The following is a 15,736-nucleotide window of genomic DNA, read 5'->3' as shown; positions in this document are numbered from 1 at the left end:
CACAGCTAGTCACTTCAACAGGCAAGTGTTGTCTGATATATTGCCTCAACAAGGCTGAAGAAGAATAATTAAATGGGTTATAATAAACTATGATGACTAAAAAAAAAGCTAGGTCTCAAACAAGTAAAGCCCTACATCACTTCAAGCAGCACGCAGCCAAGATACCATGCATCTGTCGCTTAGTAACCAGTGAACACGCCTTAGCATCTGATGCTTATGCATTGCGTATTAGGAAAACTATTTGTATGAAACTGGAGTTGAGATCTCTCACAAGCAAGTGTATGAAGTGTTTTTGATGCACCAGTGCCACTCAGAGAAGCATACAGCTGGTCGCACAGGAAAGGGGAGTGTAGGAGTGCGTGTGTGCTTGGCCACAGCGTCTCAACCTCCAGGTGACAGGGGGGAGGAAAGCCCGTACAAATCTGCATAACTTTGAACTCAGCAGCTAGAGTGAGGAGTGTCGCTGAAAAACAGGCATTTTAAGAGTAGTTTATTGATGCATTATTTTAAGTGCATTTTTTGGGCGCATAGTTTATTAGTCACAAGGAAGGCGTATGTTAACGCTGCAATGAAGTTACCGCGAAATTCCCCTAGCTGCCACACTCCGGAGCCTGTTCGGGTCAATGCATCGAACCAGCTTGGGACAAGGTTGTGGGAGGAAACCAGAGCACCCAGTAGAAACCCACACAGACACGGGGAGAATGTGCAGACTCCGTGCAGACAGTGACCCAAGCCAGGAATCCAACAAAGGTCCCTGGCACTGAGACAGCAGTGCTAACCCTTGTGCCACCGACGTTGATATTATAGAAGTAGAACAGACGACAGCCAGTTACCCACTTAAAAAATGCTGTTGGGTACCGTAACAGTGGTACTACAGGAGGTTTAGTTATCATGTGACTCATTTCTAATACATATTGTATAGTACATATACCATAGAGCATTGGGATACCAATAATATAGCACATTTTGATGGCATTGTGGCACAGTGGTTAGCACTGCTGCCTCACAGCACCAAGGTCCTGGGTTCGATTCCCGGCTCGGGTCACTGTCTGTGTGGAGTTTGCACATTCTCCCTGTGTCTGCGTGGGTTTCCTCCGGATGCTCTGGCTTCCTCCCAATGTGTGCAGGTTAAGTGGATTGGCCATGTAAACTTGCTCCTTAGTGTCAGGGCACTAGCTAGGGTAAATACATGGGGTTATGGGGATAGGCCTGTGGGAGGGGGTGGTGGATTGTGGTTGGTGCAGACTCAATGGGCCAAATGGCCTCCTTCTGCACTGTTGGGATTCAATGATTCGAGAATCACTTATAGAACAGTACAGCACAGTACAGGCCCTTCAGCCCTCAATGTTGTGCCGAGCTATGTCCAAACCCAAGATCAAGCTATCCCACTCCCTATCGTTCTGGTGTGTTCCATGTGCCTATCCAATAACCGCTTGAAAGTTCCTGAAGTGTCCGACTCCACTATCACAGCAGGCAGTCCATTCCACACCCAACCACTCTCTGAGTAAAGAGCCTACCTCGGACATCCCTCCTATATCTCCCACTGTGAACCTTATAGCTATGCCCCCTAGTAACAGCTACATCCACTCAAAATAGTCTCTGCACGTCCACTCTATCTATCCCCCTCATCATCTTATAAGCTTCTATTAAGTTGCCTCTCATCCTCCTCCACTCCAAAGAGAAAAGTCCCAGCTCCCTCAGCCTTTCCTCATAAGACCTACCCTCCAAACCAGGCAGCATCCTGGTAAATCTCCTCTGCACTCTCTCCAATGCTTCCACATCCTTCTTATAGTGAGGTGACCAGAACTGCTTACAATGTTCCAAATGTGGTCTCACCAAGGTCCTGTATAGTTGCAGCATAACCCCACGGCTCTTAAACCCTCTGTTAATAAACACTAACACACTATAAGCCTTCTTCACGGCTCTATCCACTTGAGTGGCAACCTTCAGAGATCTGTGGATATGAACCCCAAGATCTCTCTGTTCCTCCACATCCCTCAGAACCCTGCCGTTGACCCTATAATCCACATTCAAGCTTGTGTACCAAAATTAATCACCTCGCTCAAAGTCTATCTGCTACTTTCCGGCCCAGCTCTGCATCCTATCAGTGTCTCTTTGCAGCCTACAACAACCCTCCACCTCATCCACTACTCCACCAATCCTGGTGTCATCAGCAAATTTACTGACCCACCCTTCAGCCCCCTCTTCCAAGTCGCTGATAAAAATCATTGATAAAATAGCAGTGGACCCAGCACTGATCCCTGTGATACACTGCCAGTAACTGGCCTCCAGTTTGAAAATTTTCCATCCACCATCACCCCGTCTTCTATGAGACAGCCAGTTACTTATCCAATTGGCCAAATTTTCCTTTATCCCACATCTCCTTATCTTCTTCATGAGCCTACCCTGGGGAACCTTATCAAAAGCCTTACTAAAATCCATGTATACGACATCAACTGCTCTACCTTCGTCTACACACTTCGTTACCTCCTCAAAAATTCAATCAAATTTGTGAGGCAAGACTTACCCCTCACGAATCCGTGCTGACTATCCCGGATTAAACTGCATCTTTCCAAATGGTCATAAATCCTATCCCTCAGGATCCTTTCCATTAACTCACTGACCACCAAAGTAAGACTAACCGGCCTATAATTACCAGGGTCATTCCTATTTCCTTTCTTGAAGACAGGAACAACATTCACCACTCTCCAGTCCTCTGGCACTATCCCCATGGACAGTGAGGACCCAAAGATCAAAGCTAAAGGCTCCGCAATCTCATCCCTTACCTCCCAAAGTATCCTAGGATATATCCCATCTGGCCCAGAGGACTTATCAACCCTCAGGTTTTTCAAAATTGCTAATATATCTTCCCTCAGAACATCTACCTCCTCCATCTTATCAGCCTGTATCTCACACACATCCTCAAAAACATGGCCCCTCTCCTTAGTGAACACTGAAGTATTTATTCAGCACCTCGCCTATCTCTCCTGATTCCATGCACAATTTCCCACCACTATCCTTGACCGGCACTAACCTCACCTTGGTCGTTCTTTTATTTCTCACCTAAGAGTAAAAAGCCTTGGGGTTTTCCTTGATCCAACCCACCAAGGACTTCTCTTGCCCCTTTCTAGCTCTCTTAAGCCTTTTTTTGTTGAACCTTATTCCTAGTCACCTTGTAACCCTCAAGCAACCCAACTGAACCTTGTTTTCTCATCCTTACACACACTTCCTTTTTCCTCTTAACAAGAGGGACTTCTCAGCCACATGGCGCCAGAGACCTGGGTTTGATCCCTGGCTCGGGTCACTGTCTGTGTGGAGTTTGCATGTTCTCCCTGCGTCTGCGTGGGTCTCCTCCGGGTGCTCCGGTTTCCTCCCACAGTCTGAAAGATGTGCCGGTTAGGCACATTGACCCGAACAGGCCCCGGAGAGTGGCGACGAGGGGAATTTCACAGTAACTTCATTGCAGTGTTAACGTAAGCCTTACGCATGACAAATGAACTACTTCATTTTACTTATTTGTCTCTCTTATGGGGGACCATGAATTGGATTCAATTGGAATTTGGATTTTGGGGTAAGGAGATGGATTTGGGTCCACTCTGTACAACGGCTTTGTAACTTTAAGAATGGAGTATTTTTTTTAAATACAGAACAATCATAAACTTTTTAACTAAGATATACATAGGTTCAAAACTGTTTGGGATCAAAATTGAATTTACGTTTAATAAAGAAAAGCTTTTCTCTTGGAAAAGATGAACTATGGAAAGTTCCACATTTTCCCAAAGCATTTCCTGAGAATGAAGTTCCTCTGACATGCCCACAGAAATGAGTGAGTCAGCTGATAGTGTGGAATTCTGTACCAGCAAGCTATTCCTTCACCCCCAGTTTCCTCCTCGCTCCTCCCTTCACAATGCTAACTTGTGCTGCGTACAATACCACAGGCAGTTCCAGCGCTTCGTCCAAAAAGCCATTCTTCACGCAAGTGGCAGCAAGCTGTTTAACCACAGGAGTTCCTTTTTGGTGTCCCAAGTAGGCTTACATTAACACTGCAATGAAAATCCCCCAGTCGCCCACATTCCGGCGCCTGTTTGGGTCAACGCACCTAATCAGACCGTGGGAAGGAAACCGGAGCACCTGGAGGAAACCCACGCAGACATGGGGAGAATGTGCAAACTCCAGATAGCCAGACAGTGACCTAAGCCAGGAATCGAACCCGGGTCCCTGGCCGCCCTCATAATCCTGCGTGTGGCCTCCATCGCCAAGAGTGCAATCCAGGGAACAATCACACGACTATCAAAAGCAAGGTTTTTAAATTCCCCGTCACAGCAACTCTAAGGCGAACTGAAATGCCCCTAACTGAGGGGTGTTAGCGCAGCGACATGCTGTTTGTGCTATAGCTGCTGTGAGAGCAGCACACCACATGGCACTTGTACTCTGCAAAGCCATCATGGATAACTAGCAGTGAACTCTTCCTCAACTCCAAACTGAGGGGCTGAAGGTATCTACCATATTTAAACCCCTAGTCTGTGAGAGCATGAATCTGTGTTATACTGTCCCTCTGGACTTGCTGATGTGATATCAGCTACTCGGTGAACTGCAACCAATGTATTGCATGGACCATTCAGCCCAAAACCTACACCAAGCAAACCTGACATGTTTGGCCCCAATATTTCCATTTAGACCATAAGACACAGGAGCAGAATTAGGCCACTCGGCCCATCGAGTTTGCTCTACCATTTAATCATGGCTGATATTTTTCTCATCCCCATTCTCCTGCCTTTTCCCCATAACTCCTGACCCCCTTATTAATCAAGAACCTATCTCTGTCTTAAAGACACTCAATGACCTGGCCTCCACAGCCTTCTACGGCAAAGAGTTCCACAGATTCCCCACTCTCTGGCTGAAGAAATTCCTCCTCATCTCTGTTTTAAAGGATCGTCCCTTTAGCCTGAAGTTGTGCCCTCTGCTTCTAGTTTTTCCTACCAGTGGAAACATAAGAACATAAGAAATAGGAGCAGGAGTAGGCCATCTAGCCCTTCGAGCCTGCCCCGCCATTCAATAAGATCATGGCTGATCTGTCGTGGCTCAGTTCCACATTCCCGCCCTCTCCCCATAACCCTTAATCCCCTCGCTTATCAAAAACCCGTCAACCCGCGTCTTAAAAATATTTAGCGAGGCAGCCTCCACCACTTCAACGGGCAGAGAATTCCAGAGATTCACCACCCTTTGATTGAAGAAGTTCCTCCTCAACTCCGTTCTAAACCGCCCCCCCTTTATCTTGAGGCTGTGCCCCCTAGTCCTGCTGTCCTTTCTGAGCGGGAAGAGTCTCTCCACCTCTATCCTATCCATCCCACATCCTCTCCACATCCACTCTATCCAGGCCTCGCAGTATCCTTTAAGTTTCAATAAGATCCCCCCCCCTCACCCTTCGAAACTCTAACGAGTACAGACCCAGAGTCCTCAACCGTTCCTCATAAGACAAGCAAAGAACCTCTTTAGCGTTACAAAGGTGTGAGATGAAATTAAATTTAATATCAAGCTGTGTACGGAAATATTAGTACGGATGACCAAAAGATTGGTCAAAGGGGTAGATTTTAAGGAGTGTTGTAAAGTGCAAAAGGGAGGTAAAGAGGGGATTCAGGGCAGAATTCGACATCAACCTCTCTCTCTGTAGCACTCTCCTCAAACAAGGAGAATGCTTACAAGTGGAGCCTGTGCAAGAGTTTGCGCATGGAGTCTTTTAACACGGGGAGCTGATTGCGCTGTATTTAACCACACGATTCCGGCTAAGCAAAAAACTCTCCTGCTCTGACTGCCAGCCAAACAGACAGATTTACAGGCTGGTTATTAACCTGCCTGTCGTGGGCCCACCACGATCACATCAAGTCCAGAGTTGGGGCCCAAAGCCAGAGCCTCTGGCTCAGCGGTAGAGATATTATCCACTGTGCCACAAGATCTCCTCAATCAAACCCTGAGACGTTACCTCTCCTCTGCACCCCTCCCCCCCCCCCGTCCCACACAGCCTCCAAAACCTGTGCCCCAGCACCTCCTCACACCAATATCCTGCGGACCTGTCCTCTTCTCTTTGGGACTACAATCCCAGCAGCACCCGTTACTGAGTCCTGGTGTTGCTGGACTGTACAACCGCCGGACGGAAGTTACAGCCATCTGCCCGCAGCGTGTTATTGTTGTTGGACCGCCTTTTGTAAAGTTAGCCAGGTTAGAAGACATTTTCCCGCCAGGAGGAGGAGGGGAGGTTGTTGTAAAACATTGTACATGGAATTTAATGGGATTGAGAGTTACAGATAGGCCTGGTAGGTATGGATATGATCGGCACGACTTGTGGGCCGAAGGGCCTGTTTGTGCTGTAGTGTTCTACGTTCTATGTAAAAATCCTGCCCGATAATTCACCTCTGAACCTCGTCACTGCTAAAAAGATCAAACCCAGCTTCTTCAGCCTCTCCATATCACTGGAATCCTTCATCCTCCCCAAGGCCTTTTATATTCATTCTTACCATACAATCACGCCATCCCTAGTGCAGAACCAGGGCGAGTCCACGTTTAGCCCATATCCCTTCCTATCCATCTTACCCACATAACTGTCCAAACTAGCAGGGTAAATAAGTGGGAGTACAGGGATAGGGTCTGGGTGGGATTACAGGTTGACAATCAACCTTCTCATAGAATCGTACAATGCAGAAGGATACCATTTCAACCCACTGAGACTCAATGGGCTGAATGGCCTTCTTCTGCACTGTAGGATTCTATAAGGAGGAGGTAATTCTGCACTGATCATAATCCCACCTAAACCCTATCCCCGTAATCCCACTTATTTACCCTGCTAGTTTAGACAGTTACATGGACAAGATGGGTATAGAGGGATATGGGCCAAACGTGGGCAATTGGGACTAGCTTGACGGGGATATGGACAAGTTGGATCGCAGGGCCTGTTTCCATGCTGTAAAGCTCCAGGACTCTAGTCCCCCTGATACCATTGCTATGGCCAGTCAACCTAATCTGCACAGCTTTGGAGTGGGGAAGGAAACCCACACAGATATGGGGAGAACGTGCAAACTCCACACAGACAGTGACCCAAGGCCAGAATTGAAACAGGTCCCTGGCGCTGTGAGGCAGCATTGCTAACCACTGTGCCACCGTGCTGCCCAAACATTTCTATTACGTAGTCATCATTGTAAAAGTTAGCAAAAGCTGTCTCCGAATGGATATTTCATAAGATATTTCTACACCCAATACACATTTCTAACTGTATGCAATTTGATCCAACTCTGAAAGACTTGGAGCTGCGTGTAATTACACGAATGTTGTATATTGTCCATGTTTTTCATGTCCATCTATTTCATTTCTAATTATATAACACACCAAGAACAGTTGAGACATGTTTATTTATGTAACTGCGATATGTAAGAACTTATTTATGTCTTTATTTATCTCGCTGCTTCTAATTCAAGATCCCCGTTTAATTTTTAAGCCTTAAACTATTCCAGAAAGTGCCAGCAAAATACCAAGTGAGAGCTGGAGTCACAGAGGGTTCCCTTTTGAATGGAGTGGGCTATGAGAGATTGCACTAAATTAAATGAACATTATGCATTTGTAGGAATTAATTTGACTCACTTATTCAGAGCATCATTTCAAGACTTGGGTAATCTGTTATTCTATACTATAAATAAGACCAGAAAATGCTGGATAAACTCAGCAGGCCTGGCACCATCTGTGGAGAGAAACTGTGACGAGATTTCCTGGCCCCACCTCAGCGCTTTTCTCAATGGCAAGAGACAGCACGCCACTCGCTGGTGGTGGCATCCTCTGGTCCGGTTGCTGTCAATGACAATTCCCATCGAAAACACCGCACACCATCGGGGGTGCCGCAGACGCGACCAGAGAATTCGGGGGCACATACAGCCGGAGAATTCCTGCCAGCGTTAACATTTTGAGTCAATGTGATCTTCCCCGGAACTTAAAGTCTATTTATTAGTCACAAGTAAGGCTTACATTAACACTGCAATGAAGCTACTGTGAAATTCCTCTAGTCACCACACTGTTTGGGTCAATGCATCCAACCAGCAGGACTTTCGGACTGCGGGAGGAAACTGGAGCACCCGGAGGAAACCCTCGCAGACACAGGGAGAATGTGCAAACTCTTCATCGATAGTGACCCAAGCCGGGAATCGAACCCAGGTCCCTGGAGCTGTGAGGCAGCAGTGCTAACGTGCCACTGCGCTGCCCTACAGAAGGGGGGGGGGGACAGGCTCCAAATAATAATTCAGTTTCTCTTTCCACATATGCTGCCAGTTTATCCAGTATTTGCTGTTTTTATTTCAGATTTCCAGCATCCGTAGTATTTTGCTTTTATTATACTAAATCGTCTGTCCTGGATATGTTGACATGAACGTGGGGTAGTGGCATAGCTCAGTGGTAGAGCGTATGCTTGGCAGCATGGGGATCAGGGTTCAAATCCCGGTGTCCCCATCTCAATTTTGTGGGCGGCACGGTGGTTAGCACTGCTGTCTCACAGCACCAAGGACGCAGGTTCGATTCCCGGCTTGGGTGACTGTCTGTGCGGAGTTTGCATATTTTCCCTGTGTGTGTGTGTGTGTGTGTGTGGGTTCCTCTGGGTCCTCCAGTTTCTTCCCACACTCAAACGATGTGCAGGTTAGGTAGATTGGCCATGTTAAATTGCCCCTTAGTGTCCCAAGATGTGTAGGTTAGGGGGATTAGCGGGGTAAATACTTGAGGCTACGGGGAACAGGTCTGGGTGGAGTTACACCCGAGTGTTAGGGGGATTACGTGGAATTACAAGGATAGGGCCTAGGTGGGATTGTGGTCAGTGCAAACTTGATGGGCCGAATGCATTGTGGGGATTCTATGACAGTCAAAGATCACCAGCCATGCGGATCTGCCTTTACCCTTGCAAAGCCTCAGTCTAAAATGCAAAAAAAATGGGGTGGCACAGTGACACAGTGGTTAGCACTGCTGCCTCCCAGCTCCAGAGACCCGGGTTCGATTCCCGGCTTGGGTCACTGTGTGTGTGTGTGTGTGTGTGTGTGTGTGTGTGTGTGTGTGTGTGTGTGTGTGTGGAGTTTGCACATTCTCCCCATGTCTGCGTGGGTTTCCTGCGGGTGCTCTGGTTTCCTCCCCCAGTCCGAAAGATTTGCTGGTTAGGGCACATTGACCCAAACAGGCGCCGGAGTGTGGCGACTAGGGTAATTTCACAGTAACTTCATTGCAGTGTGAATGTAAGCCTTACTTGTGACTAATAAATAAACTTTAAAAATCAAACAAATCTTTTCAAATCAAACTGCAACGGTTAAATCTGATTAATTTGAAGCTTGGTTTCAAATGGAGATTAAAAGTGGGGGGGGGGGGGGGGGCACTTGTTTCTGGGACGGAAACCTGAAACTTCTCCATTTACCCCCTCGTTTATTGAAAGACAAAGAGAACTTGCATTTATATAGCAACTTTCATAACCTCGGGGCATTCCCAAAGAAATTCCAGACAATGACATTATTTTCCCCGAGTGCTGTAACGTACGAAACACAACAACCAAGTTCTCACAAAAGGGGCTATGAAAATGTACCCAAACAACTGAGAAGCCGCCAGTATAAAACAAGTTCTCTCATTTTGGCTACTCAATCGAATTTTATGACGTGTTACCCATAATTTTTCAGGAAACGTTAATTTATTGGTCACGAGTAGACTTACATTAACACTGCAATGAAAATCCCCTCGTCGCCACACTCTGGGGCCTGTTTGGGTACACAGGAGTGAGAATTTAGCACGGCCAATGCTCCTAACCAGCACGTCTCTCAGGCTGTGGTCACATGCAGGATACTACAACAATGACTACACTTGAAAATGCGTTCATTGGCTCTGGGGCACCTAGGAACAAATGCTGATATAAAAACACATCTGTTGGAGGGTTGCTCCCCCCCCCCGGCTCACAGTATTCAATGTATATTAAGCAATGTGTACACCCTGTTTGTAATTCCAGCACATCGACACAAACAGCTCTCTCCAGCGTTCTAATAGACGCCCTCTAAAAAGATAGCAGGGTACTCCCACGACAGTGAAATTATCCCACAATATTGTCACATAACCGTCACTTTGTCCCTCCCCCTCCAAAACCAAAGGGTACAGTGCCTGGAAGAAGCAACTAAGAATTTAATCTTCTGGGAGATACAAAAAAAAGGCGAGAGATAAAGCAAGAATGTGCTTGATGCGCACTGACTGACCCATGCCCCCCATGCCCACTTCACATCAGCAGGAACGGAATATTCCAACTGTTTTACAAATGTTATCACCGAGCGAATGGCAAAACAAACACAAAAAGGAGGAAAACTCGCATACAAAAGTTAAATGGCAGGATGCGGATGTGGAATTTCCTCTATTTGGGTGTGCTGAAGACAAATGGACAGGTGGAGGGAGGGGGACAGCTCTAACAATAAGCAACCCCAGCAGTATATAGATCACACAATACGATAACCAACAACTTAACAAAAACAATTGCTTAACTGGGGTTGGGGGATGGGGGGGGGGGAAGGGAGGCAAATGTTCTTCTGAAGAAGATCTAAGGCGAAGACTATTCCAAATAGACCATATCAACAATTGGAAATCAGCCTTCAGTGCAGTGGGGAGCAGAAAGAGTCACATCCCAGATTGGATAAATATGAAACAGTGATGGGGGAGAGCTGGGTTTAACACCAGGGTGCGGGCAGGGTTGGGCGGAGGGGGCGGGGCTGCGGGCAGGGTTGGGCGGAGGGGGCGGGGCTGCGGGCAGGGTTGGGCGGAGGGGGCGGGGCTGCGGGCAGGGTTGGGCGGAGGGGGCGGGGCTGCGGGCAGGGTTGGGCGGAGGGGGCGGGGCTGCGGGCAGGGTTGGGCGGAGGGGGCGGGGCTGCGGGCAGGGTTGGGCGGAGGGGGCGGGGCTGCGGGCAGGGTGGGGGGGGCGGGGCGTGGCGTGCTGTGCCGGGGTGGGGGGGGGCAGGGCGTGCTGTGTCGGGGTGGGGGGGGGCGGGGCGTGCTGTGTCGGGGTGGGGGGGCGGGGCGTGCTGTGTCAGGGTGGGGGGGGCGGGGCGTGCTGTGTCAGGGTGGGGGGGGGCGGGGCGTGCTGTGTTTGGGGTGGTGGGTGGGGGGGCTGTGTTCGCAGGGGTGCTGCATGCTGTGGGGGGGACGGGCAGGCGGTGGGGGGGGGCGCGGGCAGTGCGGGGGGGGGCGGTGTGCGGGGGTGCGGGCGGTGTGCTGTGTTTGTGGGGTGGGGGTGGGGTGGGGGCGGGGCCGCGGGGTGGTGCTGTGTTTAGGGTGGGGGGGGTGCCGTGTTTAGGGGGGGTGCTGTGTTTAGGGGGGGTGCCGTGTTTAGGGGGGGTGCCGTGTTTAGGGGGGGTGCTGTGTTTAGGGGGGGTGCTGTGTTTAGGGGGGGTGCTGTGTTTAGGGGGGGTGCTGTGTTTAGGGGGGGTGCTGTGTTTAGGGGGGTGCTGTGTTTAGGGGGGGTGGCTGTGTTTTAGGGGGGGTGCTGTGTTTAGGGGGGTGCTGTGTTTAGGGGGGTGTTGCTGTGTTTAGGGGGGTGTTGCTGTGTTTAGGGGGGGTGTTGCTGTGTTTAGGGGGGGTGTTGCTGTGTTTAGGGGGGTGTTGCTGTGTTTAGGGGGGGTGTTGCTGTGTTTAGTGGGGGGTGCTGTGTTTAGGTGGGGTGCTGTGTTTAGTGGAGTGTTGCTGTGTTTAGGGGGGGGTGTTGCTGTGTTTAGGGGGTGTTGCTGTGTTTAGTGGTGGGGTGCTGTGTTTAGGGGGGGGTGTTGCTGTGTTTAGTGGTGGGGTGCTGTGTTTAGTGGGGGTGTTGCTGTGTTTAGTGGAGTGTTGCTGTGTTTAGGGGGGTTGCTGTGTTTAGTGGGGGGGGGGCTGTGTTTAGTGGGGGGGGGTGCTGTGTTTAGTGGGGGGGTTGCTGTGTTTAGTGGGGGGGGGGCTGTGTTTAGTGGGGGGGGGCTGTGTTTAGTGGGGGGGGGCTGTGTTTAGTGGGGGGGGGGCTGTGTTTAGTGGGGGGGGGCTGTGTTTAGTGGGGGGGGGTGCTGTGTTTAGTGGGGGGGTTGCTGTGTTTAGTGGGGGGGTTGCTGTGTTTGGGGGTGTTGCTGTGTTTAGGGGGGGTGTTGCTGTGTTTAGTGGGGGGGCTGTGTTTGGGGGGGGTGTTGCTGTGTTTAGTGGGGGGTTTGCTGTGTTTAGGGGGGGGGTTGCTGTGTTTAGGGGGGGGGGTTGCTGTGTTTAGGGGGGTTGCTGTGTTTAGTGGGGGTGTTGCTGTGTTTAGGGGGGTGTTGCTGTGTTTAGTGGGGGGGGTGCTGTGTTTAGTGGAGTGTTGCTGTGTTTAGTGGGGGGTGCTGTGTTTAGGGGGGGTGTTGCTGTGTTTGGGGGGGGTGTTGCTGTGTTTAGTGGAGTGTTGCTGTGTTTAGGGGGGGGGTGTTGCTGTGTTTAGTGGGGGGTGCTGTGTTTAGGGGGGTGTTGCTGTGTTTAGTGGGGGGTGCTGTGTTTAGTGGGGGGGTGTTGCTGTGTTTAGTGGGGGGGTGTTGCTGTGTTTAGGGGGTGCTGTGTTTAGTGGAGTGTTGCTGTGTTTAGGGGGGGTGCTGTGTTTAGGGGGGGTGTTGCTGTGTTTAGTGGAGTGTTGCTGTGTTTAGGGGGGGTGTTGCTGTGTTTAGTGGTGGGGTGCTGTGTTTAGGGGGGGTGTTGCTGTGTTTAGTGGGGTGTTGCTGTGTTTAGTGGAGTGTTGCTGTGTTTAGGGGGGGTTGCTGTGTTTAGGGGGGGTTGCTGTGTTTAGTGGGGGGGGGCTGTGTTTAGTGGAGTGTTGCTGTGTTTAGGGGGGGTGTTGCTGTGTTTAGGGGGGTGTTGCTGTGTTTAGTGGGGGGGCTGTGTTTAGTGGGGGGGGTGTTGCTGTGTTTAGTGGGGGGGTGCTGTGTTTAGTGGGGGGGGTGTTGCTGTGTTTAGGGGGGGTGTTGCTGTGTTTAGGGGGTTGCTGTGTTTAGGGGGGGTGTTGCTGTGTTTAGTGGGGGGGTGCTGTGTTTAGGGGGGTGCTGTGTTTAGTGGGGTGCTGTGTTTAGTGGGGGGGGGTGTTGCTGTGTTTAGTGGGGGGGTGCTGTGTTTAGGGGGGTGCTGTGTTTAGTGGGGTGCTGTGTTTAGTGGGGGGGGGTGTTGCTGTGTTTAGTGGGGGGTGCTGTGTTTAGGGGGGTGCTGTGTTTAGTGGGGGGGGGTGTTGCTGTGTTTAGGGGGGGTGTTGCTGTGTTTAGGGGGGGTGTTGCTGTGTTTAGGGGGGGTGTTGCTGTGTTTAGTGGAGTGTTGCTGTGTTTAGGGGGGGTGCTGTGTTTAGGGGGGGTGTTGCTGTGTTTAGTGGGGTGCTGTGTTTAGTGGGGTGCTGTGTTTAGTGGGGGGGGGGGTGTTGCTGTGTTTAGGGGGGGTGTTGCTGTGTTTAGGGGGGTTGCTGTGTTTAGTGGAGTGTTGCTGTGTTTAGGGGGGGTGCTGTGTTTAGTGGGGGGGGGGTGTTGCTGTGTTTAGGGGGGGTGTTGCTGTGTTTAGTGGAGTGTTGCTGTGTTTAGTGGAGTGTTGCTGTGTTTAGGGGGGGTGCTGTGTTTAGGGGGGGGGTGCTGTGTTTAGGGGGGGGGTGCTGTGTTTAGGGGGGGGGTGCTGTGTTTAGGGGGGGGTGCTGTGTTTAGGGGGGGTGTTGCTGTGTTTAGGGGGGTTGCTGTGTTTAGGGGGAGGGTGTTGCTGTGTTTAGTGGGGGGGTGCTGTGTTTAGGGGGGTGCTGTGTTTAGTGGGGGGGGGTGTTGCTGTGTTTAGTGGGGGGGTGCTGTGTTTAGTGGGGTGCTGTGTTTAGTGGGGTGCTGTGTTTAGTGGGGTGCTGTGTTTAGTGGGGTGCTGTGTTTAGTGGGGTGCTGTGTTTAGGGGGGGTGTTGCTGTGTTTAGGGGGGGTGTTGCTGTGTTTAGGGGGGGTGTTGCTGTGTTTAGAGGGGGTGTTGCTGTGTTTAGGGGGGGGGTGTTGCTGTGTTTAGGGGGGGTGTTGCTGTGTTTAGGGGGGGTGTTGCTGTGTTTAGGGGGGGTGTTGCTGTGTTTAGAGGGGGTGTTGCTGTGTTTAGTGGGGGGTGCTGTGTTTAGTGGGGGTGTTGCTGTGTTTAGGGGGGTGTTGCTGTGTTTAGGGGGGGTGTTGCTGTGTTTGGGGGGGGGGCTGTGTTTAGGGGGGGGGCTGTGTTTAGGGGGGGGCTGTGTTTAGTGGAGTGTTGCTGTGTTTAGGGGGGTTGCTGTGTTTAGTGGGGGGTGTTGCTGTGTTTAGTGGAGTGTTGCTGTGTTTAGGGGGGTTGCTGTGTTTGGGGGGGTGTTGCTGTGTTTAGGGGGGGTGTTGCTGTGTTTAGGGGGGGTGTTGCTGTGTTTAGGGGGGTTGCTGTGTTTAGGGGGGTTGCTGTGTTTAGGGGGGTTGCTGTGTTTAGGGGGGTTGCTGTGTTTAGGGGGGTTGCTGTGTTTAGGGGGGTTGCTGTGTTTAGTGGAGTGTTGCTGTGTTTAGGGGGGGGCTGTGTTTGTGGAGTGTTGCTGTGTTTAGGGGGGGGGGCTGTGTTTAGTGGAGTGTTGCTGTGTTTAGGGGGGTTGCTGTGTTTAGTGGGGGGTGTTGCTGTGTTTAGGGGGGGGGCTGTGTTTAGTGGAGTGTTGCTGTGTTTAGGGGGGGTGTTGCTGTGTTTAGTGGAGTGTTGCTGTGTTTAGGGGGGGTGTTGCTGTGTTTAGGGGGGGTGTTGCTGTGTTTAGGGGGGTTGCTGTGTTTAGTGGGGGGTGTTGCTGTGTTTAGGGGGGGGTTGCTGTGTTTAGTGGAGTGTTGCTGTGTTTAGGGGGGGGTGTTGCTGTGTTTAGGGGGGTTGCTGTGTTTAGTGGGGGGTGTTGCTGTGTTTGGGGGTGTTGCTGTGTTTAGGGGGGTTGCTGTGTTTAGTGGGGGGTGTTGCTGTGTTTAGTGGAGTGTTGCTGTGTTTAGTGGGGTGCTGTGTTTCGGGGGGTTGTGTTGCTGTGTGCAGGGTGAGAGCAGTAGCAGCAGCAGCCTGGGAGTTGCCTGTCTGGGTGACAGGGAGCTGAGCTGAGCTCCCGCCAGATACAATGTAGCAGCTTCCCGGCGGTATCGAGCTGGGAGTGGAGCGGCCAGTGTTACACACAGAGTTAGAGCCGGTCAGTGTCTAACCCCCTCTCCCTCTCCGGGCTCTCCCCTACCTGTCCCGCGGGTCGATCCAGCTGGTCTGCCGGGTGTTGTGGTCGATGTAGAAGACCCTGCCGTCGAAATCGCGGGCTTCCTCCCAGCCATTGGGCAGCGGCAGCTCCCCACTCGACCTCCTCCTCGGCATCGCTGCCCCCTCCCTCCTCCTCCTCCTCCTCCTCTTCTTCGCCTCCTCCTTCTTCTTCTCCTCCTCACTCCCCTAACACATTCCCCCCACAGAGCGGCACCGAACCCTGGACTGATGGCTCCCAAAGCGGCCGGCTCCTCTCTCATGGCTCTCTCTCTCTACCTCGGCTCCTTGGCTTGGGATCGCTCCCTCTTTCCTTATTGGGATGGCTATTTGCATAAATCCTATCCCCCTTCCCTCTCCTTCCCTTCCCTCTCCTCTCCTTCCCTTCCCTCTCCCTTCTCTCTGAGGTGATTCATTATTAATATAACCCACTGCCAGCCAAACCATCTCCTTTCTCCCTCACATTCAAAAAAGAATCTGCTCCAAGTTTGTTCTTTTTT

The 15,736-nt window shown here is 51.0% G+C and overlaps 1 protein-coding gene across 1 annotated transcript in view; it reads right to left on the bottom strand.

The window, feature by feature from the left end:
• Positions 1-15,515, bottom strand: part of LOC145352895 (protein WWC3-like) — a 185,391-nt gene extending 169,876 nt beyond the window's left edge. Inside the window, exon 1 of the mRNA XM_080203196.1 lies at positions 15,223-15,515. Coding sequence (XP_080059322.1) covers positions 15,223-15,353 — 131 coding nt within the window. The 5' untranslated portion in view covers positions 15,354-15,515. The remainder of the gene's footprint in view (positions 1-15,222) is intronic.
• Positions 15,516-15,736: the final 221 nt, after the last annotated feature.

Source organism: Carcharhinus amblyrhynchos, chromosome 15, assembly GCF_965287045.1.
Source record: "Carcharhinus amblyrhynchos chromosome 15, sCarAmb.v2.hapA, whole genome shotgun sequence".
NCBI lineage: Eukaryota > Metazoa > Chordata > Chondrichthyes > Carcharhiniformes > Carcharhinidae > Carcharhinus > Carcharhinus amblyrhynchos.
The sequence above is the reverse complement of the archived record's forward strand: the minus strand, read 5'-3'. Positions and strand labels throughout refer to the sequence as shown.